General features: G+C 57.6%; 3 protein-coding genes across 4 annotated transcripts in view; 2 read left to right on the forward strand and 1 right to left on the reverse strand.

The window, feature by feature from the left end:
- LOC139240081 (semaphorin-4A-like) overlaps nucleotides 1-24,587 on the reverse strand; it is an 85,803-nt gene that overhangs the window by 27,484 nt on the left and 33,732 nt on the right. The window lies entirely within an intron of this gene.
- On the forward strand, nucleotides 7,394-14,887 carry LOC139240144 (leucine-rich repeat and immunoglobulin-like domain-containing nogo receptor-interacting protein 1). 2 transcript variants are annotated; one of them, XM_070868520.1, is made up of 2 exons: nucleotides 7,394-7,552; nucleotides 10,221-14,887. In XM_070868520.1, the coding sequence occupies exons 1-2, from the start codon at nucleotides 7,472-7,474 to the stop codon at nucleotides 11,955-11,957; spliced, it is 1,818 nt and encodes a 605-aa protein (XP_070724621.1). In that variant the 5' UTR covers nucleotides 7,394-7,471; the 3' UTR covers nucleotides 11,958-14,887. The 2 variants fall into 2 exon arrangements, with proteins under 2 accessions (XP_070724621.1, XP_070724622.1); XM_070868521.1 differs by having other exon boundaries at nucleotides 7,470-8,339.
- The window catches only part of LOC139240082 (semaphorin-7A), a 24,289-nt gene continuing 22,216 nt past the window's right edge, over nucleotides 22,515-24,587 (forward strand). The window contains exons 1-2 of the mRNA XM_070868457.1: nucleotides 22,515-22,602; nucleotides 23,141-23,280. Coding sequence (XP_070724558.1) covers nucleotides 22,515-22,602; nucleotides 23,141-23,280 — 228 coding nt within the window. The remainder of the gene's footprint in view (nucleotides 22,603-23,140; nucleotides 23,281-24,587) is intronic.

Raw genomic sequence — 24,587 nt, forward strand, 5'->3', positions numbered from 1 at the left:
GAGGGGCAGTACTGAGGGAGTGCCGCGCTGTCGGAGGAGCAGTACTGAGGGAGCGTCGCACTGTCGGAGGGGCAGTACTGAGGGAGTGCCGCACTGTCGGAGGGGCAGTACTGAGGGAGCGTCGCACTGTCGGAGGGGCAGTACTGAGGGAGTGCCGCGCTGTCGGAGGGGCAGTACTGAGGGAGCGCCGCGCTGTCGGAGGGGCAGTACTGAGGGAGTGCCGCGCTGTCGGAGGGGCAGTACTGAGGGAGTGCCGCACTGTGGGAGGGGCAGAACTGAGGGAACGCCGCACTGTCGGAAGGGCAGTACTGAGGGAACGCCGCACTGTCGGAGGGGCAGTGCTGAGGGTGACCCGCACTGTCGGAGGGGCAGTACTGAGGGAGCGCCGCACTGTCGGAGGGGCAGTGCTGAGGGAGCGCCGCACTGTCGGAGGGGCAGTGCTGAGGGAGACCCGCACTGTCGGAGGGGCAGTACTGAGGGAGCGCCGCACTGTCGGAGGGGCAGTGCTGAGGGAGCGCCGCACTGTCGGAGGGGCAGTGCTGAGGGAGCGCCGCACTGTCGGAGGGGCAGTACTGAGGGAGTGCCGCACTGTGGGAGGGGCAGTGCTGAGGGAGCGCCGCACTGTCAGAGGGGCAGTGCTGAGGGAGCGCCGCACTGTCGGAGGGGCAGTGCTGAGGGAGACCCACACTGTCGGAGGGGCAGTGCTGAGGGAGCGCCGCACTGTCGGAGGTGCCAACTTTCGGATGAGACGTTAAACCGAGACTGCCTCTGCCCTCTCAGGTGGATCTAAGATTCCATGGTACCATTTGGAAGAAGAGCAGGGGGAGTTCTCCCCGGTGTCCTGGGACCAATATTTATCCCTCAACCAACATCACTAAAACAGATGATCTGGGTCATTATCGCATTGCTGTGTGTGGGAGCTTGCTGTGCGCAAATTAAGCTGCCGCGTTTCCGACATTACAACAGTGACTGCACTCCAAAAGCACTTCATTGGCTGTAAATCGCTGTGGGAGGTCCAGTGGACGTGAAAGGCGCTATATAAATCCAAGTCTTTCTTTCTTTGTAATGTAGGAAACGCGGCAGCCAATATGGGAACAGGGCACCTTATTGGCAACAAATTGGCAGAAATGCTCAGGGGCAGCGAGTAAAGTGAATCGGATGATGGGATGTATTAAGAGATTCAATATTAAGCCGGAATAGTGAGGTAAGGCCTCCACTTTATAAATCATTGATGCGACCATACAGCTCTGGTCTCTGCATTACAAAAAGGATATTGCGGCTAATGGAAGGATTTGAGACATGATCTCATTGAAATGAATAAGATTCTGAGGGGGACTGACAAGGTAGATCCAAACATAGAAACATAGAAAATAGGTGCAGGAGTAGACCATTCGGCCCTTCGAGCCTGCACCACCATTCAATAAGATCATGGCTGATCATTCCCCAGTACCCCTTTCCTGCTTTCTCTCCATACCCCTTGATCCCTTTAGCCATAAGGACCACATCTAACTTCCTCTTGAATATATCTAACGAACTGGCCTCAACAACTTTCTGTGGTAGAGAATTCCACAGGTTCACAATTCTCTGAGTGAAGAAGTTTCTCCTCATCTTGGTCCTAAATGGCCTACCCCTTATCCTTAGACTGTTCTGGGCTTCCCCAACATTGGGAACATTCTTCCTGCATCTAACCTGTCCAGTCCCATCAGAATTTTATATGTTTCTATGAGATCCCCTCTCATTCTTCTAAATTCCAGTGAATATAAGCCTAGTCGATCCAGTCTTTCTTCATAGGTCAGTCCTGCCATCCCGGGAATCAGTCTGGTGAACCTTCGCTGCACTCCCTCAATAGCAAGAATGTCCTTCCTCAAATTAGGAGACCAAAATTGTATACAATGCTCAAGGTGTGGCCTCACCAAGGCCCTGTACAACTGCAGTAAGACCTCCCTGCTCCTATACTCAAATCCTCTTGCAATGAAGGCCAACATACCATTTGCCTTCTTCACCACCTGCTGTACCTGCATGCCAACCTTCAATGACTGATGTACCATGATACCCAGGTCTTGTTACACCTCTCCTTTTCCTAATCTGTCACCATTCAGATAATATTCTGCCTTCCTGTTTTTGCCACCAAAGTGGATAACCTCACATTTATCCACGTTATACGGCATCTGCCATGCATGTAGAGAGGATGTTTCCCCCGGGCTGGAGAGTCTAGAACCAGGGGTCACAGTCTCAGGATAAGGGCTCGGCCATTGAGGACTAAGATGAGGAGTAATTTCTTCACTCAGAGGGTGGTGAATCTTTAGAATTCTCTGACACGGAATGCTCAGTTGTTGAGTGTATTCAAGGCTGAGATCAGTAGATTTTTGGACTCTCGGGGAATCAAGGGATATGGGGATCGGGTGGGAAAGTGTGGTTCAGATGGAAGATCAGCCATGATCTCACTTGAATGGTGGAGCAGGCTCGATGGGGCCGAATGGCCGACTCCTGCTCCTATTTCTTATGTTCTTATCTTATGTACTATCGCCTCTCAGTCAGAAGGTTGTGGGTTCGACCCACTCTATAGACTTGAGCACAAAATCTAGGCTGACACTGCAGTGCAATGCTGAGGGAGCGCCGCATTGTCGGAGGGGCAGTAGTGAGGGAGCGCTGCACTGTCGGAGGGGCAGTACTGAGGAAACGCTGCACTGTCGGAGGGGCAGTACTGAGGGAGCGCCGCACTGTCGGAGGGGCAGTACTGAGGGAGTGCCGCACTGTCGGAGGGGCAGGACTGAGGGAGCGCCGCATTGTCGGAGGGGCAGTACTGAGGGAGCGCCGCATTGTCGGAGGGGCAGTACTGAGGGAACGCTGCACTGTCGGAGGGGCAGGACTGAGGGAGCGCCGCATTGTCGGAGGGGCAGTACTGAGGGAGCGCCGCATTGTCGGAGGGGCAGTACTGAGGGAGCGCCGCATTGTCGGAGGGGCAGTACTGAGGGAGTGCCACATTGTCGGAGGGGCAGTACTGAGGGAGCGCCGCATTGTCGGAGGGGCAGTACTGAGGGAGTGCCGCACTGTCGGAGGGGCAGTAGTGAGGGAGCGCCGCACTGTCGTAGGGGCAGTACTGAGGGAGCGCCGCATTGTCGGAGGGGCAGTAGTGAGGGAGCGCTGCACTGTCGGAGGGGCAGTACTGAGGGAGCGCTGCACTGTCGGAGAGGCGGTGCTGAGGGAGCACCGCACTGTTGGAGGGACAGTACTGAGGGAGCGCCGCACTGTCGGAGGGACAATACTGAGGGAGCGCCACACTGTCGGAGGTGCCATCTTTCGGATGAGACGTTAAACCGAGACCGCCTCTGCCCTCTCAGGTGGATCTAAGATTCCATGGTACCATTTGGAAGAAGAGCAGGGGGAGTTCTCCCCGGTGTCCTGGGGCCAATATTTATCCTGCAACCAACATCACTAAAACAGATGATCCGGGTCATTATCACATCGCTGTGTGGGAGCTTGCTGTGCACAAATTGGCTGCCGTGTTTCTTACATTACAACAGTGAGCACACCCCAAAAGTACTTCATTGGCTGTGAAGCGCTTTGGGACATCCGGTGGTCAAGAAAGGCGATATGTAAATGCAAGTCTTTGTTTAATTCCAGAGAGCAAGCAGCGTGATTGGTGGGTTTGGGTTCTGAGGAGGGATTGTGTACATTGGCCGTGGTCTCACTGGGAAAGGGAAGGTTGCAAGGTTCTTTTAAGATTTTAACGGGACCAGATAATGTCGACTCTGTCAAACTGCGTCCCCTTGTCGAGAACAGAAGAACCAGGGGACATGGCCGGGGGGGCGTTGGTCAAAGCTACTCCGCAGAAGCAATATTTCAGCGAGCGAGTGTCCACTCGATGTATCAGGCTCCCCAGGGTGATTGGTGGAAACAATTAGTGCTGATTCATTCAAATGCATTCTGGCAAAGAGTGTGTGTGTAATTGCAGGCATGACGTGTGGAGAGAGTAGGGTGTTCGGTAGCAGCAGGCAACAGTCGGCCTGTGGTTACAATCACAGCACCGTCACAGCACAGCAAGATCCCTTCAGTGCAAGAGCACTTCAGCCAGTCCCACTCCCCCGCCCTTTCCCCGGAGCACGACACATCTCTCTCCTTCAGCTGCGTATCCAACTCCCTTTTGAAAGCCACGATTGAGTCTGCCTCCAGCGCCCTGCTCAGGCAGCGCGTTCCAGATCCTAACCACTCGCTGCGGAAAAACATTTTCCCTCCTGTCGCCTTCTGCCAATCGCCTTAAATCCGTGTCCTCTGGTTCCCGACCCTTCCCCCAATGGGAACAGTTTCTCTCTCTCGACTCTGTCCAGACCCCTCGTGATTTTGAACACCTCGATCAAATCTCCTCTCAACCTTCTCTGCTCCAAGGAGAACGACATAGAAACATAGAAAATAGGTGCAGGAGTAGGCCATTCGGCCCTTCGAGCCTGCTCCACCATTCAATAAGATCATGGCTGATCATTCCCTCAGTACCCCATTCCTGCTCTCTCTCCATACCCCTTGATCCCTTTAGCCATAAGGGCCATATCTAACTCCCTTTTGAATATATCTAATGAACTGGCCTCAACAACTCTCTGCAGTAGAGAATTCCACAGGTTCACAATTCTCTGAGTGAAGAAGTTTCTCCTCATCTCGGTCCTAAATGGCTTACCCCTTATCCTTAGACTGTGACCCCTGGTTCTGGACTTCCCCAACATCGGGAACATTCTTCCTGCATCTAACCTGTCCAGGTCCATCAGAATTTTATATGTTTCTATGAGATCCCCTCTCATTCTTCTAAATTCCAGTTAATATAAGCCTAGCCGATCCAGTCTTTCTTCATATGTCAATCCTGCCATCCCGGGAATCAATCTGGTGAACCTTCGCTGCACTCCCTCAATAGCAAGAATGTCCTTCCTCAGATTAGGAGACCAAAACTGCACACAACCCCAGCGTCTCCAGTCTCTCCCTGTCACTGAAGCCCCTCATCCCCGGAACCATTCTGGTCAATCTCCTCTGCATCCTTTCTAAAGCCGTCACATCCTTCCCATAGAGCGATGCCCAGAATTGGCACCCAAAGCTCTCCAGCATTGCAGGTTTACCTGGCGTCAAGCCTGGGTCTGCTGAAGACTCATTGATCGAAAGTGATTGCCGTGATTAGCAGCACCTCCGTTATCCTTGCATCGCGTGATTCCCAGGATGGCAGGTGGTGAACGAGATGGACCTAAATCTCCCAACGCCAGCCAGAGAAGGTTCTGGACCATTGGGACATTTCAAAGTACGGAAAATGAGTGGTTCATTTCAGCCTATTAGGATAAAAGGGCCCTTTGTGACATAAAGCAAAGAAAGACTGCCATGCATTTATATAGCGCCTTTCACCATCTCAGGACGTCCCAAAGCGTTGTACAGCCAATGAGATACTTTTTAAAATGTTGTCACTGTTGTAATGTGGGAAACGCGGCAGCTCAATTTGCGCACAGCAAGCTCCCACACACAGCAATGTGATAATGACCCAGATCATCTGTTTTAGTGATGTTGGTTGAGGGATAAATATTGGCCCCAGGACACCGGGGAGAACTCCCCCTGCTCTTCTTCCAATAGTGGCCCCGGGATCTTTTACATCCACCCGAGAGGGTAGACGGGGCCTCGGTTTAACATCTCATCTGAAAGACGGCACCTCCAACAGTGCGGCACTCCCTCAGTACTGCCCCACCGACAGCGCAGTACGGCGCTCCCTCAGTACTGCCCCTCTGACAGTGCGACGCTCCCTCAGTACCGCCCCTCCGACAGTGCGGCGCTCCCTCAGTACCGCCCCTCCGACAGTGCGGCGCTCCCTCAGTATTCCCCTCCGACAGTGCGGCGCTCCCTCAGTACTGCCCCTCCGACAGTGAGGCGCTCCCTCAGTACTGCCCCTCCGACAGTGCGGCGCTCCCTCAGTACTGCCCCTCCGACAGTGCGGCGCTCCCTCAGTACTGCCCCTCCGACAGTGCGGCGCTCCCTCAGTACTGCCCCTCCGACAGTGCGGCGCTCCCTCAGTACTGCCCCTCCGACAGTGCGGCGCTCCCTCAGCACCGCCCCTCCGACAGTGCGGCGCTCCCTCAGTACTGCCCCTCCGACAGTGCGGCGCTCCCTCAGTACTGCCCCTCCGACAGTGCGGCACACCCTCAGTACCGCCCCTCCGACAGTGCGGCGCTCCCTCAGTACTGCCCCTCCGACAGTGCGGCGCTCCCTCAGTACTGCCCCTCCGACAGTGCGGCGCTCCCTCAGTACTGCCCCTCCGACAGTGCGGCACTCCCTCCGACAGTGCGGCACTCCCTCAGTACTGCCCCTCCGACAGTGCGGTGCTCCCTCAGTACCGCCCCTCCGACAGTGCGGCGCTCCCTCAGTACTGCCCCTCCGACAGTGCGGCGCTCCCTCAGTAATGCCCCTCCGACAGTGCGGCGCTCCCTCAGTACTGCTCCTCCGACAGTGCGGCGCTCCCTCAGTACCGCCCCTCCGACAGTGCGGCGCTCCCTCAGTACTGCCCCTCCGACAGTGCGGCGCTCCTTCAGTACTGCCCCTCCGACAGTGCGGCACTCCCTCCGACAGTGCGGCACTCCCTCAGTACTGCCCCTCCGACAGTGCGGCGCTCCCTCAGTACTGCCCCTCCGACAGTGCGGCGCTCCTTCAGTACAGCCCCTCCGACAGTGCGGTGCTCCCTCAGTACCGCCCCTCCGACAGTGCGGCACTCCCTCAGTACCGCCCCTTCGACAGTGCAGTGCTCCCTCAGTACCGCCCCTCCGACAGTGCGGCGCTCCCTCAGTACTGCCCCTCCGACAGTGCGGCGCTCCCTCAGTACTGCCCCTCCGACAGTGCGGCGCTCCCTCAGTACTGCCCCTCCGACAGTGCGGCGCTCCCTCAGTACTGCCCCTCCGACAGTGCGGCGCTCCCTCAGTACTGCCCCTCCGACAGTGCGGCGCTCCCTCAGTACCGCCCCTCCGACAGTGCGGCGCTCCCTCAGCACTGGCACTGGGAGTGTCGGCCTGGATTACGGTCTCGGGAGTTGGGCACTCAGTTTGCTGCCTCAGGCCCGGATCTTTGGGAACGTGTCCTGCGGCACAAAACAGCACAGGGGGATCCAAATGGTTTGTGCCAGACTCGCTGTTTCTTCTGTGAGGAGCTGGGGGATGGAGGCGGGGGCGGGTGCGTGGTGAGGAGTTTGCAGTGTCAACATCGGCTGGCAGGACACCAGACACCAGTGCTTTTTCCCCGAGCTCTCAGATGCCAGTGTATAAATGGATGCAGCTGTCCCACCTTGTTCACCCGCTGTCACGTCAATATCGCGCTGTTTGCAGCCCCACGAAGTGCCGAGGCAGTGGGCGGGCGGGGAAATCCCGTGACCGGGGATCCCGTTACTAATGCGTGTTATTAATGCATAATTAGTCATTTTGGGGGATTATCCGTGAGCCTGCTATCGACACTTGTGTTCAAAATCATGAGGGGTCTGGACAGGGTAGAGAGAGAGAAACTGTTGCCATTGGCGGCAGGGCTGGGAGCCGGCGGACACGGATTTAAGGTAGTTGGCAAAGGCAACATGAGAAAAAGCTTTTTCACGCAGCGTGCGGTTTAGGATCAGGAACGCGCTGCCCGAGAGGGTGGTGGAGGCAGACTCGATTTAATCTTTCGAAGGGGAAGTGTTTAAGTACCTGAAGGAGAGAGATGTGCAGGGCTACGGGGAAAGGGTGGGGGGAGTGGGACTGGCTGAAGTGCTCTTGCAGAGAGCCAGCACGGGTTCGACGGGCCCAATGGGATCCTCCTGTGCTGTGACCGTTCTGTGATTCGATAACAGGGTTTGGCTTCTTATAAAGCGTCGGACGCTTTAGCGCAAATTCCTATCTCTCTCTTTCTTTCCTTCTGCCTCTCTCCCTCCGTTCCTGTCTCCCTCTCTCTCTCTCTCTCTCTCTCTACCTGAATTTCTTCCTCCTGTTTTTCGGTCAGTCTCTCTCTCTGTGCCTCTCCCGCCTGGCGAGGGTCACGTTAATCTGATCCATGAGACGAATGATCCAGTTGTTCGGGCGCTGAGACCTAGTTTGTTCTCGGAGTAGTGGGCTGCGGGGGTGGGGGGAAAGGACCGTCTTTAATCCAACCCCGTTACACACACCCCCCACCTTGCCACCCCTCACCCTAGCTGGAAATTTGCAAGCGAGGCTGCTGGAGGCTTGAGCGATACAATTGCAGCACGGTTCACTCACGCCCACGCGGAATGTTGAACTTGATGCTGCAGAAGGGGAGCTGCTGGGCTGTGACTGCGGAGGCTCCTCAGCGGGACAGGGAGCCCAGGAGGGGGCTCGACTCGCCGACAGGTAAGTCCATACTGCGCCCACAGAATAACAGGTACTTTGCTCTCATAGCCAGGAATATACACTCCTCAGCTCCAGCTCATAACATCAGATGAATGAAAGAGAGAGAGAGAGAGAGAGAGAGAGAGAGAGAAAGACTGACAGACTTGCATTTCTATAGCGCCTTTCACAAACTCAGGATGTCCCAGAGCGCTTTACAGCCAATGAAATACTTTTGGAGTGTGGTCACTGTTGTAATGTGGGAAACACGGCCGCCAATTTGTGCACAGCAAGCTCCCACACACAGCAATGTGATAATGACCCAGATCATCTGTTTTACTGATGTTGGTTGCAGGATAAATATTGGCCCCAGGCCACCGGGGAGAACTCCCCCTGCTCTTCTTCCAATAGTGGCCAATCTTTTACGGCCACTTGAGAGAGCAGATGGAGCCTCGGTTTAATGTCGCATCTGAAAGATGGCACCTCTGACAGAGCGACGCTCCCTCAGTACCGCCCCTCCGACAGTGCGGCGCTCCCTCAGTACTGCCCCTCCGACAGTGCGGCGTTCCCTCAGCACCGCCCCTCCGACAGTGCGGCACTCCCTCAGCACCGCCCCTCCGACAGTGCGGCACTCCCTCAGCACCGCCCCTCCGACAGTGCGGCGCTCCCTCAGTACCGCCCCTCCGACACTCTCTCAGTACTGCCCCTCCGACAGTGCGGCGCTCCCTCAGTACTGCCCCTCTGACAGTGCGGCGCTCCCTCAGTACTGCCCCTCCGACAGTGCGGCGCTCCTTCAGTACAGCCCCTCCGACAGTGTGGCACTCCCTCAGTACTGCCCCTCCGACAGTGCGGCGCTCCCTCAGTACTGCCCCTCCGACAGTGCGGCGCTCCCTCAGTACTGTCCCTCCAACAGTGCGGCGCTCCCTCAGTACTGCCCCTCCGACAGTGCGGCACTCCCTCAGTACCGCCCCTCCGACAGTGCGGCACTCCCTCAGTACTGCCCCTCCGACAGTGCGGCACTCCCTCAGTACCGCCCCTCCGACAGTACGGCACTCCCTCAGTACTGCCTCTCCGACAGTGCGGCGCTCCCTCAGTACTGCCCCTCCGACAGTGCGGCACTCCCTCAGTACCGCCCCTCCGACAGTGCGGCACTCCCTCAGTACCGCCCCTCCGACAGTGCGGCACTCCCTCAGTACTGCCTCTCCGACAGTGCGGCGCTCCCTCAGTACTGCCCCTCCGACAGTGCGGCACTCCCTCAGTACTGCCCCTCCGACAGTGCGGCGCTCCCTCAGTACTGCACTGGGAGTGTTAGCCTCGATTTTTACACTCTAGTCCCTGGAGTGGGACTTGAACCCACAACCTTCTGATTGAGATGTAAGTGTGCTACCCACTGAGCCACACCTGACACAAAGCGGATTGGAGAATGTGGGTAGAAAGGGGCCACTGGGCCCATCGAGCCCGTGCCGGCTCTGTGAAAGAGCGATGCAGTTAGTCCCACTCCCCTGCTCTTTCCCCGGAGCCTTGCAAATATTTTTCTTTCAAACTAGCTATCCAACATATGGTTTATCTCCAATTGTCAGACCTGTTTTCCTGGTGGACACCGCATGCTCCATCTCCAGGGACACCCTGGCTCGGATGTAACCGCGGAAGAGAGGCAGGCAGTCGGGCTGAACGACCCCCTCGACCGCCCACTGCCTGGACCGGCTGATGGCCCCGTTGGCCAGGCCCTAACCTGTGAACATACTCACAGGTGCATACATTGCACCGAGTGCAATCACATCGTTCCTGTACGGACCGTGCTCAATTAACTGAGCGGGTAGAGACATTGTTGGGGTAGGTTTATGGGAGCAGTGGGGTTGATGTGACGAATGACCTGTATCTCATTCTGTGCTTTCTTGTGTGCAGATGGAAGCGAGCAAGGCTGTCCATGTACTGATCCTCCTGGTGTGTCTGTGTGGCTGTGTGCAGGCCTGCCCTTCATTCTGTGACTGCTCGGCAGGCAATGGGACGGTCCTGTGCTGCGGGAAGGAGCTGACTGCTGTTCCCCAAGGGGTTCCCTTGGAGGCGAGGGCGCTGGACCTCAGCAGGAACCTCATCACATCCATCAGGCTGGGCGAGCTCGGCAGCCTCCCGGAGCTGGAGGAACTGGACCTGAGCGACAACCTGGTGTCCAACATCGAGCCGGGAGCCTTCGACGGCATCCGGGGTCTGCGTACGTTGCGGCTGAGGAACAACCGCCTGAAGACCATCTGGCCGGGCGTGCTTGGAGCGACGGCCAATCTCACCGTGCTGGACCTCCGTGACAATCCACTGGTCATTCTGCTGGACGGGGCCTTCCCAGAACTTGCCGGCCTCCGGCAGCTGGAGCTGGGGGAGGGGCTGCTGTATGTGGCGTCCGGGGCCTTGGTTGGTCTGGGTAGGCTGCAGCGGCTGGCACTGGGGAAGGCCAACTCCAGTACGCTCCCCACCACCGCGCTCGCCCACCTCCGCGGTCTGACATCGCTGAGGTTGGGCCCACTCAACGCCTTGGCGCTCCAGGATAACTCCTTCCAGGGCCTGCGCGCTCTCCGGGACCTGGTGATGGAGGGGTGGCCCCGGCTCGCCGCCCTGGCCCCCGACTCGCTCTACGGCCTCAACCTGACCTCGCTCGCCATCACCCGCTGCAACCTCACGGCCGTCCCCGACCGCCCCCTGCGTCACTTGGTGTACCTCCGCTCCCTGGACCTCTCGCACAACCCCATCGCGGTTATCCGGGGCGGCATGCTGGGGCAGCTGGTGCGCCTGGGCGAGCTGCGCTTGGCCGGGGGGAGGCTGGCCACCATCGAGCCCTCCGCCTTCCGGGGGCTGGGGCTGCTGCGGGCCCTCGACGTCTCGGGCAACAGGCTGGAGACGCTGGAGGAGTCGGCCTTCCAGTCCCCGGGGAGCCTGGCCTCCCTCCGGCTGGACGGCAACCCGCTGGCCTGCGACTGCCGGCTGCGGTGGCTGTCGGGGAGGCGGGCGGGGCCGAGCTTCGAGGGGCGGCAGCCCGCCTGCGCCAGCCCGGAGTCCGCCCGGGGCGAGGCGCTGGGGGACCTGGGGCCCGGGCGCCTGGCCTGCCGCGGGGCGCGGATCCCCGGCAAGGGGGCGCGGCAGACGGCGGCGGTGACAGAGGGGGAGACGGCGCGCTTGCGGTGCGCGGCCGAGGGCGACCCCGCCCCCGCCGTCCAGTGGTCCACCCCCGGCCGGCGGGTCCTGCGGGGCGGCGACGGCGGCCGGCTGCGGGTGTGGCCCGACGGCTCGCTGGAGGTGCGCTACGCCCAGGCGCAGGACGCCGGCACGTACCGCTGCACCGCCCGCAATGCGGCCGGCAACGATACCGCCACCGCCGTCCTGTGGGTGAGGGTCTTCCAGCCCACCGCCACCCTCGGCCCCGCCACCCGACCGCCGCCCGCCTTGATCCTCGACCAGGTGACCCTCTCGGTGGTCCTCACCATGGGCACGGTCTGCTTTGTGGGCGTGGTCGTCTGCTGCTTCAGCATGCTGCTGTTCTGGAGCAAGGTCAAGGGCCCCATCAAACGCACCAGCGAAGTCGACAACACGGTGCACTCCAGTGGCATGACCGCCCAGTCGGAAGCCGTCAAATACTCAACAAAAATGTTGTGAGGAAGAGGAGAGAAGGGTGGGGGGGGGGGCAGAAATCATTGCATGGCCAGTCAGCCCCCTATCATCATCATAGGCAGTCCCTCAGAATCGAGGAAGACTTGCCTCCACTCTTACAATAACTCCTTAGGTGGCTGAATATCCAATACGGGAGCCACAGTCCCCTGTCACAGGTGGGGCAGACAGTGGTTGAGGGAAGGGGAGGGTGGGACTGGTTTGCCGCACGCTCCTTCCGCTGCCTGCGCTTGGTTTCTGCACGCTCTCGGCGACGAGACTCGAGGTGCTCAGTGCCCTCCCAGATGCACTTCCTCCACTTAGGGCGGACTGGTCTTTGGGCCCAGGGACTCCCAGGTGTCGGTGGGGGATGTTGCACTTTATCAGGGAGGATTTGAGGGTGATCCCTTGTAACGTTTCCTCTGCCCACCTTTGGCTCGTTTGCCGTGAAGGAGTTCCGAGTAGAGCGCTATAGTCATTGGGCAAATGCACGGCTTAAGGTGCGGCTGCTGTGGTAAGCAGACCGGAAGGGTCCCAAATCCCTGACTGTTTGATCTCACCAAGGGCAGCAAGGGCGTAGATGTAGTGAGGATGTTTCCCCGGGCTGGGGAGTCTAGAACCAGGGGTCACACGGTCTCAGGATAAGGGGTCGGCCATTTAGGACTGAGATGAGGAGGAATTTCTTCACTCAGAGGGTGGTGAATCTGTGGAGGGCTGTGGAGGCTCAGTCGTTGAGTATATTCAAGGCTGAGAACGATAGATTGTTGGACTCGAGAGGAATGGAGGGATCGGGCGGGAAAGTGTTGAGGTCGATGGTTGGCCATGATCTTATTAAGTAGCGGAGCAGGCTCGAGGGGCCGAATGGCCTCCTCCTGCTCCTAATTCTTATGTTCTACAATTGCCTTTAGTAGGGTTGTGAGAGTGGGGTGGTCGGGGGGGGTGCAAGAACCAGCCAGGGCCCCTCCTCCCGACTGCTATCCAGCTTTGTTATCGGCTCTGACTGCGACGGCCTGTGTCGAATATGCTGCTCACACCACGGCAAATTGTGAGGTGCAGGAGGGGTGGTGCAATCTATACCCCCAAACGTTAGGTGAGGAATGGCAGCAGTAAAGCTGAACACAAGCCTGACAACCATTGCCTATGTTGGAGGACCAGCTGGATAGTCAGTTGCCCTCTGATTTTGGCCAAGTGCAGGGTGGGTACCAGGGGATTTGTGCAACTCGCCACAGGAACAGTCAGCAGCACAGTGATAGGGTTAACAGAAAAACGTGCATTTCGATAGCGCCTTTCAGGGCCTCAGGATTTACAGCCAATGAAGTACTTTTCAAATCTCTACATGGCCTCGCCCCTCCCAATCTATGTAACCCCCTCCAGACCCTACACCCCTCCCTATCTGTAACCTCCTCCAGACCCTACACCCCTCCCTATCTCTGTAACCCCCTCCGGCCCCTACACCCCTCCCTATCTCTAACCTCCTCCAGCCCCTACACCCCTCCCTATCACTGTAACCTCCTCCAGCCCCTACACCCCTCCCTATCTCTGTAACCTGCTCCAGCCCCTACACCCCTCCCTATCTGTAACCCCCTCCAGACCCTACACCCCTCCCTATCTGTAACCTCCTCCAGCCCCTACACCCCTCCCTATCTCTGTAACCTCCTCCAGCTCCTACACCCCTCCTTATTTCTGTAACCCCCTCCAGCCCCATACACCTCCCTATCTCTGTAACCTCCTCCAGCCCCTACACTCCTCCCTATCTCTGTAACCTCCTCCAGCCCCTACACCCCTCCCTATCTCTGTAACCCCCTCCAGCCCCTACACCCCTCCCTATCTCTAACCTCCTCCAGCCCCTACACCCCTCCCTATCTCTGTAATCTCCTCACAACCCCACACCCCTCCCTATCTCTGTAACCCCCTCCAGCCCCTACACCCCTCCCTATCTCTGTAACCCCCTCCAGCCCCTACACCCCTCCCTATCTCTGTAACCTCCTCCAGCCCCTACACCCCTCCCTATCTCTGTAACCTCCTCCAGCCCCTACACCCCTCCCTATCTCTGTAATCTCCTCCAGCCCCACCACCCACCCTCCCAACCCCTGCACCGAGATGCCTGCGCTCCTCTAATTCTGCCCTCTTGACCATCCCCGATTATAATTCCTCAACCATCGGTGGCCGTGCCTTCTGTTGCCTGAGCCCCAAGCTCTGGAACTCCCTCCCTAAACGCCTCTTTTTCCTCCTTTCAAGGTGCTCCTTAAAAGCGACCTCTTTGACCCAACTATTGGTTACCTGCGCTAATTTCTACTTAAGTGGCGTGGAGTCAATTTTTTTAATCTCAGAACCCTTTTGTGAAGCATCTTGGGTTGCACGTTTCACTACGTTAAAGTCGCTATATAAATACAAGTTGCTGAGGTTGTTGTGTGGTCAATGTGGGAAACGCAGCACCAATTTGCGCACAGCAAGCTCCCACAAACAGCAACGTGATAACGACCCAGATTGTCTGTTTTAGTGATGTCGATTGAAGGATAAATATTGGCCCCAGGACTCCGGGGAGAACTTCCCCCAACTGCCCCACCACCCCCCTCCCCCCCACCCCCCCGCTCTTCTTCATATCGTGCCTCCCTCAGTGCTGCACTGCGAGAGTCAGCCTATGTTCTTGTGCTCAAGTCTCTGGAGTGGGACTAACTGAGGGGGCCTCCTCCTGCCCCCAGCAGTGTGAGTCGCCCCCTTTTCACACACCGTGCAAGGTCCTCGATCCCTGGGGAGAGTCCCAGAAGCGAAGGCGTGCCTCTACTATTGCCGGTCTCAAACTCCGGGAGTAAAAAATCTGGAATCAAATAATACGCTATCATGACAACTGAGATCTTAATTGCAATGCTTCAGAATATTATGGGATTGTTGAAGCTTCTTAAAAAAAGAATGTATTTTTATTCTCAATAAAGTATTTTGCACAGTTTCACAGGGTATTTTCTTTTCTTATGGATACACCCATCAATCCAACTCCACCCAATGGCTCTGTGGGTATATATGCATTGCCTGTTGGGGTACAGGGTCCCACAGGAAGGTCGGGCCCCTGGGTCCCATCCCCAATGAGGGCTCAGGGTGGCTGGACTCAAATGAGCCGGGGCGGTGAGCCCTCGGTTATTCGCACCTGGAAGGCATCGCGGCCGAGCCCAATACAGTCCTCGCCGCTGTCTCACGCGCACCTGGGTGGGTTGGGAGTCGGGGGTCTAGGGTCGACTTGCCTCCGCTGCCTAAAACCCCAACTGGACCCCCCTCCCGCAGCTGCTGCTCCGACAGATATCAGCAACGGTGACATAGGCCAGTGCTTGGACCTGGGACGTTCTAGCGCACGAGGCTCAGAACTGCAACGGGCGGTTCCTTTACTCATTGGGGCACTTACTGGGCAGGGGACAATTGTCTCCTGTTGTGACATAGATTGGAGCAGGACATTAATCGGGCACTGACCCACCCCCAGGCTGCCGGATCTCACAGCCAGACTTTTCTTCATTCATTCGCAGGATGTGGGCATCGCTGGCAAGGCCAGCATTTATTGCCCGTCGCTCATTGCCCTCGAGACGGTGGTGGTGAGCCGCTTTCTTGACACCCGAGTCTCTCGCTGGGCCATTTCAAAGTCAACCACATTGCTGTGGGTCTGGAGTCACGTATCGGCCAGACCGGGTAAGGGCGGCAGATTTCCCTCCCGAAAAGGACATCAGTGAACCAGATGGGTTTTGACGACAGTCCGGTAGTTCCATGGTCACCATCACTGACACTAATTAAATCTGGAATAAAAAGCTAATAAGAACATAAGAATTAGGAGCATGAGTCGGCCATTCGGCCCCTCGAGCCTGCTCCGCCATTCAATAAGATCACGGCTGATCATCGACCTCAACTCCACTTTCCCGCCCGATCCCTCGATATCCAACAATCTATCGACCTCAGCCTTGAATATACTCAGCGACTGAGCCTCCACAGCCCTCTGGGGCAGAGAATTCCAAAGATTCACCACCCTCTGAGTGAAGAAATTCCTCCTCATCTCAGTCCGAAATGGCCGAGCCCTTATCCTGAGACTGTGTGACCCCTGGTTCTAGACTCCCCAGCCCCGGGGGGGAAACACCTTCCCTGCATCTACCCTGTCAAGCTCTGTATGTTTCAATGAGATCACCTAACGAGGGGATCCTGGGGGGCGGGAATCAGAGAGGAAGGTTCATGCTAAGTGGTCTTGCTGCTAGCTTGGCTGTGTGTGAATAATTAGAGAGCTCCTAACATGTCTGGCAGCATCAAGCTTTCCTCAACATTAGAACCAAATGGTATTGCCTGACCTTCAAAATAATCCTTATCCTTGCTGTGTGAGGAGGAGCTGGTTTTACAGAAATGGGGGCATGGGATCTATCACTTGAGAGTAGTCTGAATAAGTAAAAGGAGCTTGTATTTTTATCGCAATATATAGAAATTTCACAGTGAGCAGTAAGGGGCACTCTTCCGATAATGAGGACATACACAGATTATTGGATCAGTGTAGAGGGAGCTTTACTCTGTATCTAACCCCCTGTACCTGCCCTGGGAGTGTTTGATGGGACAGTGCAGAGGGAGCTTTACTCTGTATCTAACCCCCTGTACCTGCCCTGGGAGTGTTTGATGGGACAGTGTAGAGGGAGCTTTACTCTGTATCTAACCCCCTGTACCTGCCCTGGGAGTGTTTGATGGGACAGTGTCGAGGGAGCTTTACTCTGTATCTAACCCCGTGCTGTACCTGCCCTGGGAGTGTGTGATGGGACAGTGTAGAGGGAGCTTTACTCTGTATCTAACCCCGTGCTGTACCTGCCCTGGGAGTGTTTGATGGGACAGTGTAGAGGGAGCTTTACTCAGTATCTAACCCCCTGTACCTGCCCTGGGAGTGTTTGATGGGACAGTGTAGAGGGAGCTTTACTCTGTATCAAACCCCCTGTACCTGCCCTGGGAGTGTTTGATGGGACAGTGTAGAGGGAGCTTTACTCTGTATCTAACCCCCTGTACCTGCCCTGGGAGTGTTTGATGGGACAGTGTAGAAGGAGCTTTACTCTGTATCTAACCCCCTGTACCTGCCCTGGGAGTGTGTGATGGGACAGTGTAGAGGGAGCTTTACTCTGTATCTAACCCCCTGTACCTGCCCTGGGAGTGTTTGATGGGACAGTGTACAGGGAGCTTTACTCTGTATCTAACCTGTACTGTACCTGCCCTTCGAGCCTGCACCACCATTCAATAAGATCATGGCTGATCATTCCCTCCGCACCCCTTTCCTGCTTTCTCTCCATACCCCTTGATCCCTTTAGCCGTAAGGGCCATATCTAACTCCCTCTTGAATATATCCAATGAACTGGCATCAACAACTCTCTGCGGTAGGGAATTCCACAGGTTAACAACGCTCTGAGTGAAGTAGTTTCTACTCATCTCAGTCCTAAATGGCCTACCCCTTATCCAAAGACTGTGTCCCTGGTTCTGGACTTCTCGAGCGAGCTTTACCCTGTATCTAACCCTGTGCTGTACTTGCCCTGGGAGTGTTTGATGGGACAGTGTAGAGTGAGCTTTACTCTGTATCTAACCCCGTGCTGTACCTGCCCTGGGAGTGTTTGATGGGACAGTGTAGAGGGAGCTTTACTCTGTATCTAACCCCGTGCTGTACCTGCCCTGGGAGTGTTTGATGGGACAGTGTAGAGGGAGCTTTACTCTGTATCTAACCCCCTGTACCTGCCCTGGGAGTGTTTGATGGGACAGTGTAGAGGGAGCTTTACTCTGTATCTAACCCCCTGTACCTGCCCTGGGAGTGTTTGATGGGACAGTGTAGAGGGAGCTTTACGCTGTATCTAACCCCCTGTACCTGCCCTGGGAGTGTTTGATGGGACAGTGTAGAGGGAGCTTTACTCTGTATCTAACCCCGTGCTGTACCTGCCCTGGGAGTGTTTGATGGGACAGTGTAGAGGGAGCTTTACTCTGTATCTAACCCCCTGTACCTGCCCTGGGAGTGTTTGATGGGACAGTGTAGAGGGAGCTTTACTCTGTATCTAACCCCGTGCTGTACCTGCCCTGGGAGTGTTTGATGGGACAGTGTAGAGGGAGCTTTACTCTGTACCTGGCCGGGGTCCAGGCGCCCTACACCTTGTGTCAGCAAAGTTATGGGTAACATGAGGAGACGGTTACAGAGTTTGCAATTTTTGTTGTATGCACAGAGCATCACATTCCCATCAAATGAATGTTTTGCAGACAGCTGCTTGCTAAGTGCTCGCCAGCAGTGCCCAGTCAATGGCTGGCCTCAGCCACAGTGAGGTGGCTGCTGTGACTCGTGCTGCTATAGTTCATTCATTCATTCATAGGCAGTCCCTCATAATCAAAGAAGACTTGCTTCCACTCCTGAAGTGAGTCCTAAGGTGGCTGAACAGTCCAATATGAGAGCCACAGTCCCCGTCACAGGTGGGACAGACAGTGTTTGAGGGAAAGGGAGGGTGGGACAGGTTTGCCGCACGCTCCTTCCGCTGCCTGTGCTTGGTTTCTGCACGCTCTCAACGACAAGACTTGAGGTTCTCAGCGCCCTCCCGGATGCACTTCCTCCACTTAGGGCGGTCTTGGGCTCGGGACTCCCAGGTGTCAGTTGTACTTTATCAGGGTGGCTTTGAGGGTGTCCTTGTAGACTGCGATCGAAGACAGGGCTCCAGGTCCATTCCGGGCCTGGTCGCTTCAGGATATACTTGCCATGGAGGGAGTGCAGCGAAGGTTCACCAGACTGATTCGTGGGATGGCAGGACTATCGTATGAGGAGAGATTGGGTCGACTGGGCCTGTATTCACTGGAGTTTAGAAGAATGAGAGGGGATCTCATTGAAAGACATAAAATTCTGACGGGGTTGGACAGACTGGATGCGGGAAGAATGTTTCCCGGGGCTGGGAAGTCTAGAACAAGGGGTCACAGTCTCAGGATACGAGGTAGGGAATTTAGGACCGAGATGAGGAGAAATTTCTTCACTGAGAGGGAGGTGAACCTGTGGAATTCTCGACCACAGAAGGCTGTGGAGGCCAAGTCACTGAATATAGTTAAGAGGGAGATAGATAGATTTCTAGACACAAAAGGCATCCAGGGGTATGGGGAGAAAGCGGGAATATGGTGTTGAGAGCGAGGATCAGCCATGATCATATTGAATGGTGGTGCAGACTCGAGGGGCCGAATGGCCCACTACTGCTCCTATTTTCTATGGTCCGACTGCTTCCCCCAGTGACGCAGCGCCCTCTCGCTCCTGTTTAACCCTATCGCTCGGGGAACCTGCTTTACTCCCTGCTTTCCTCATCCAGCGTCGCTCCATCCTTTCTCTCCCGCAGACGCTGGCTCTCGCAGGCAGACGGTGTCCTCTGTTGTCTCACTCGCCCCAGCGGTCACTCTACAGGTGTGAGGTTGGACAGAGAGTACCCACAAAAATTCCCCCCCCCCCCCCGCCAAAAGACAGACTTGCATTTATATAGCGCCTTTCACAACCTCAGGAAGTCCCACACAGCCAATTAACTACTTTTTTGGTGAGTGCAGTCACTGTTGTAATGTGGGAAACGTGGCAGGCAATTTGTACACAGCAAGCTCCCACACACAGCAATATGATAATGACCCAGATCATCTGTTTTAATGATGTTGATTGAGGGATAAATATTGGCCCCAGGACACCGGGGATAACTCTCCCACTCTTTGTAATAGTGCCATAGGATCTTTTACATCCACCCGACAGTGCGGCGCTCCCTCAGTACCGCCCCTCCGACAGTACAGTGCTTCCTCAGTACTGCCCCTCCGACAGTACGGCGCTCCCTCAGTACTGCCCCTCCGACAGTACGGCGCTCCCTCAGTACCGCCCCTCCGACAGTACAGTGCTTCCTCAGTACTGCCCCTCCGACAGTGCGGCGCTCCCTCAGTACTGCCCCTCCGACAGTGCGGCGCACCCTCAGTACTGCCCCTCCGACAGTGCGGCGCTCCCTCAGTACTGCCCCTCCGACAGTGCGGCGCTCCCTCAGTACTGCCCCTCCGACAGTGCGCAGTTCCCTCAGTACTGCCCCTCCGACAGTGCGCAGTTCCCTCAGTACTGCCCCTCCGACAGTGCGGCACTCCCTCAGTACCGCCCCTCCGACAGTGCGGAGTTCCCTCAGTACTGCCCCTCCGACAGTGCGGAGTTCCCTCAGTACCGCCCCTCCGACAGTGCGGAGTTCCCTCAGTACTGCCCCTCCGACAGTGCGCAGTTCCCTCAGTACTGCCCCTCCGACAGTGCGGCACTCCCTCAGTACCGCCCCTCCGACAGTGCGGAGTTCCCTCAGTACTGCTCCTCCGACAGTGCGGAGTTCCCTCAGTACCGCCCCTCCGACAGTGCGGCGCTCCCTCAGTACTGCCCCTCCGACAGTGCGGCACTCCCTCAGTACCGCCCCTCCGACAGTGCGGCGCTCCCTCAGTACCGCCCCTCCGACAGTGCGGAGTTCCCTCAGTACCACCCCTCCGACAGTGCGGCACTCCCTCAGTACTGCCCCTCCGACAGTGCGGCGCTCCCTCAGTACTGCCCCTCCGACAGTGCGGCGCTCCCTCAGTACTGCCCCTCCGACAGTGCGGGGCTCCCTCAGTACTGCCCCTCCGACAGTGCGGCGCTCCCTCAGTACTGCCCCTCCGACAGTGCGGAGTTCCCTCAGTACCGCCCCTCCGACAGTGCGGCGCTCCCTCAGTACTGCCCCTCCGACAGTGCGGAGCTCCCTCAGTACTGCCCCTCCGACAGTGCGGAGTTCCCTCAGTACCGCCCCTCCGACAGTGCGGAGCTCCCTCAGTACTGCCCCTCCGACAGTGCGGCACTCCCTCAGTACTGCCCCTCCGACAGTGCGGCGCTCCCTCAGTACTGCCCCTCCGACAGTGCGGAGTTCCCTCAGTACTGCCCCTCCGACAGTGCGGCGCTCCCTCAGCACCGCCCCTCCGACAGTGCGGAGCTCCCTCAGTACCGCCCCTCCGACCAGTGCGGAGTTCCCTCAGTACTGCCCCTCCGACCAGTGCGGAGTTCCCTCAGTACTGCCCCTCCGACAGTGCGGCGCTCCCTCAGCACCGCCCCTCCGACAGTGCGGCGCTCCCTCAGCACCGCCCCTCCGACGGTGCGGCGCTCCCTCAGTACTGCCCCTCCGACAGTGCGGCGCTCCCTCTGCACTGCACTGGAGTGTCAGCCTGGACTTTTGTGCTCAAGTCCCTGGAGTGGGACTTGAACCATGACCTCCTGACTCAGAGTTGAGCGTGCTACCCACTGAGCCACAACTGACCTGGCCTCCGCTGTTCAGTTAACTGACCCATTCCCTCATCCATGCTGCTACACTAACTAACTCTGCACCGTAGCCCCGTTGCGAACTGGGCAGTGGTGAGCGAGGGCGGGGGGGGGGGGGGGGGGCGGGCGGGTGGCTTAGGTGATATCACAGCGATAAGGACCCAGAAAGTTCACTGCGGGTCGATCGCAATCTGTTGGAAGATTATTAACTCGCCATTCGCGGGCTCATCGACCATGGCAGTCATCACAGCCCAGCATGATCCTGTCCTGTGCTGTACTAATGGTCTAGGCAGAGTAGATAGAGAGCAGAAGGGTGGAGAACCAGAGGGGTCAGAGATTTAAGGCGATTGGCAGAAGGCGACACGAGGGAAACACCTTTTTACGCGGGGAGTGGTCAGGATCTGATCTGGAACGCGCTGCCTGAGGGGGCGCTGGAGGCAGACTCAATCGTGGCTTTCAAACGGGAATTGGATACGCAGCTGAAGGAAAAAATATTGCAGGGCTACGGGGAAAGGGCGGGTGAGTGGGACTGACTGAGTCGACATGGGCTCGACGGGCCGAATGGCCTCCTTCCCTGTTGTAACCGTTCTGTGATTCTATCATCATCAGAGGCAGTCCCTCGGAGTCGAGGAAGACTTGCTTCCGCACTTAAAATGAGTCCTTAGGTGGCTGAACAGCCCAATACGAGAGCCACAGTCCCTGTCACAGGTGGGACAGATAGTTGTTGAGGGTAAGGGAGGGTGGGACTGGTTTGCCGCACGCTCCTTCCGCTGCCTGCGCTCGGTTTCCGCATGCTCTCGGGCGATAATTCTATGAAGATCTCATTGAATGGCGGAGCAGGCTCCAGAGGCCGAATGGCCTACTCCTGCTCCTATGTCTTATGTTCTGATATATAAATTCAGCTCCCCCAGCATGGACTGTGGCCGGGGGGGGGGGGAAAGAGCAGGAATATAAACACTGCAGTTCATTGCAGACTCAGCTTTCCCTGCACCGCCCCCCCAGCTGTGTCATAGGGACTCCACCCTAAGGAAGTGGGGAGGGGAGAACAGGAGGAACTGCGGCTCAGCCCAGCCCTCTCCCATCGCTGGGCTGCATTGAACACCAGCAGACACGTCGCCTGGAGGCTGAAACAGACAGACAGACAGAGGGAGAGGAGAGAGAGAAAGCAGAGCAGCCAGAGGCACAGACGCTCGTTGTCCATGTGAAGAGAAGCAGAGACACAGGAGGTGGAGGAGATCGGAGGGGGGGCGGGGGGCACAGTTTGCTGATAAAGATCAGAGATGCTGAACGCACGGCTTGTGTTGTTTGCTCACCTGCTGCTCCTGAGCACTACAGAAAGGACCCCCAGGCTGAAATTTACACTCAAAGGTACAATTGCAAAGTCGAATTTATAATGCCAGCTATTTTAGATTGTGTGCGCGTAAATTTTGGTAAAATCCCCGAGAACAATTTTATCTGCACTCGGAGCCATTGTTTGCAGAGCAACCTGTCTCCCTGGTCCTTCCTGCCTCTGCTGCATAACTAGACTGTTTTAAAAAGAATTAGGATGAATTCCCCCCACCCCCTCCTGTTTTGGGATCTATTGCCTGCCGCAATCTGCATTGCACCAAATTGCAATCCAATGGGACCACATTGCATCTGACCCTCCCAGATGGAGAGAGTGGGTGGGGGGACATAAATCTCCTTTTATGTTTCATCGCTTCTGCACTTGGGGGATGGGGGGGGGGGCTCTGTTGATGCTGAGGAAATTGGAGAGGCAGAGGGGGGCTGTTTTTTGTTTTAAATTTGCAAAGATTTTTTTTGTTGCAGAAATGCATTTGAGGGTGCAGAGGGAGGGGGAAGATTGAGTGAAGTGCAGATCCCAGCTGACCATGTTTCATTCTCCCCCCCCACTCCCTCCCCACAGATCTGCCTCACCTGGAGTTTGGTTCCCTGGAGAAGTACACGGTGCAGTTCCACGACCAGAGGGCAGACACCCTCTACATCGGAGTGACAGGGGCCGTGCTGAGAGTGACTTTCACCCAATTCAACGCCTCGCACACATCGGTACTGACTGAGCATCGTGTTGTCGATGTGCACCTTGCACTGTGGGGGGGCGGCTAGGGGGGCGTGCATTGTGTACACGCCTGGCGGCGGCTGCTGCTGCAGGGGTCATGTTTATAAAGATGGCACATCGGAAGATCATGGACGCTGGGAGTCTTGCCATCTAAAGGTGGAAGATGTCCCTCACTAGGTGGGGAGAGCAGTGTTGAGTGCTTTCAACTGTTGACTACAGAGGGTGGGAGAAAGGGGAGGGGAGGAGAGTGGTGGGGTGGAGGTGGGAGAGGAGGGGAGTGGGGGAGAGTGGGGGGGGGAGTGGGGGAAAGGGGAGGAGGGGTGGGGTGGAGGAGGAGGAGGGGTGGGGTGGAGGAGGGAGGAGGGGTGGGGTGGAGGAGGGAGGAGGGGTGGGGTGGAGGAGGGAGGAGGGGTGGGGTGGAGGAGGAGGAGGGGTGGGGGGAGAGGAGGGGGGGCGGGGGGAGAGGAGTGGGGGCGGGGGGGAGAGGAGTGGGGGCAGGGGGGAGAGGAGTGGGGGCGGGGGGAGAGGAGTGGGGGCGGGGGGAGAGGAGTGGGGGCGGGGGGGAGAGGAGTGGGGGCGGGGGGAGAGGAGTGGGGCGGGGGGGAGAGGAGTGGGGCGGGGGGGAGAGGAGTGGGGAGAGAGGAGTGGGGAGAGAGGAGTGGGGAGAGAGGAGTGGGGGAGAGAGGAGTGGGGGAGAGAGGAGTGGGAGAGGAGTGGGGGAGAGAGGAGTGGGGAGAGAGGAGTGGGGGAGAGAGGAGTGGGGAGAGAGGAGTGGGGGAGAGAGGAGTGGGGGAGAGAGGAGTGGGGGAGGGGGGAGAGAGGAGTGGGGGAGGGGGGAGAGAGGAGTGGGGGAGGGGGGGAGAGAGGAGTGGGGGAGAGAGGAGTGGGGGGAGAGAGGAGTGGGGGGAGAGAGGAGTGGGGGAGGGGGGAGAGAGGAGTGGGGGAGGGGGGGAGAGAGGAGTGGGGGAGGGGGGAGAGAGGAGTGGGGGAGGGGGAGAGGAGTGGGGGAGGGGAGAGAGGAGTGGGGGAGGGGGAGAGGAGTGGGGAGGGGAGAGGGGTGGGGAGGGGAGAGGAGTGGGGGAGGGGGGAGGAGAGAGGAGTGGGGAGGGGGGAGAGGGAGTGGGGGAGGGGGAGAGAGGAGTGGGGAGGGGGGAGTGGGGGGGGGAGGGGAGAGGATGGGGGAGGGGGGAGAGGAGGAGTGGGGGGGGAGGGGGGAGTGGGGAGGGGGGAGTGGGGGGAGGGGGAGAGGAGGAGTGGGGGGAGGAGGAGTGGGGGGAGGGGGAGAGGAGGAGGGGGG

The sequence above is a fragment of the Pristiophorus japonicus genome, chromosome 30 (assembly GCF_044704955.1).
Source record: "Pristiophorus japonicus isolate sPriJap1 chromosome 30, sPriJap1.hap1, whole genome shotgun sequence".
In the NCBI taxonomy this organism is placed as follows: Eukaryota; Metazoa; Chordata; class Chondrichthyes; family Pristiophoridae; genus Pristiophorus; species Pristiophorus japonicus.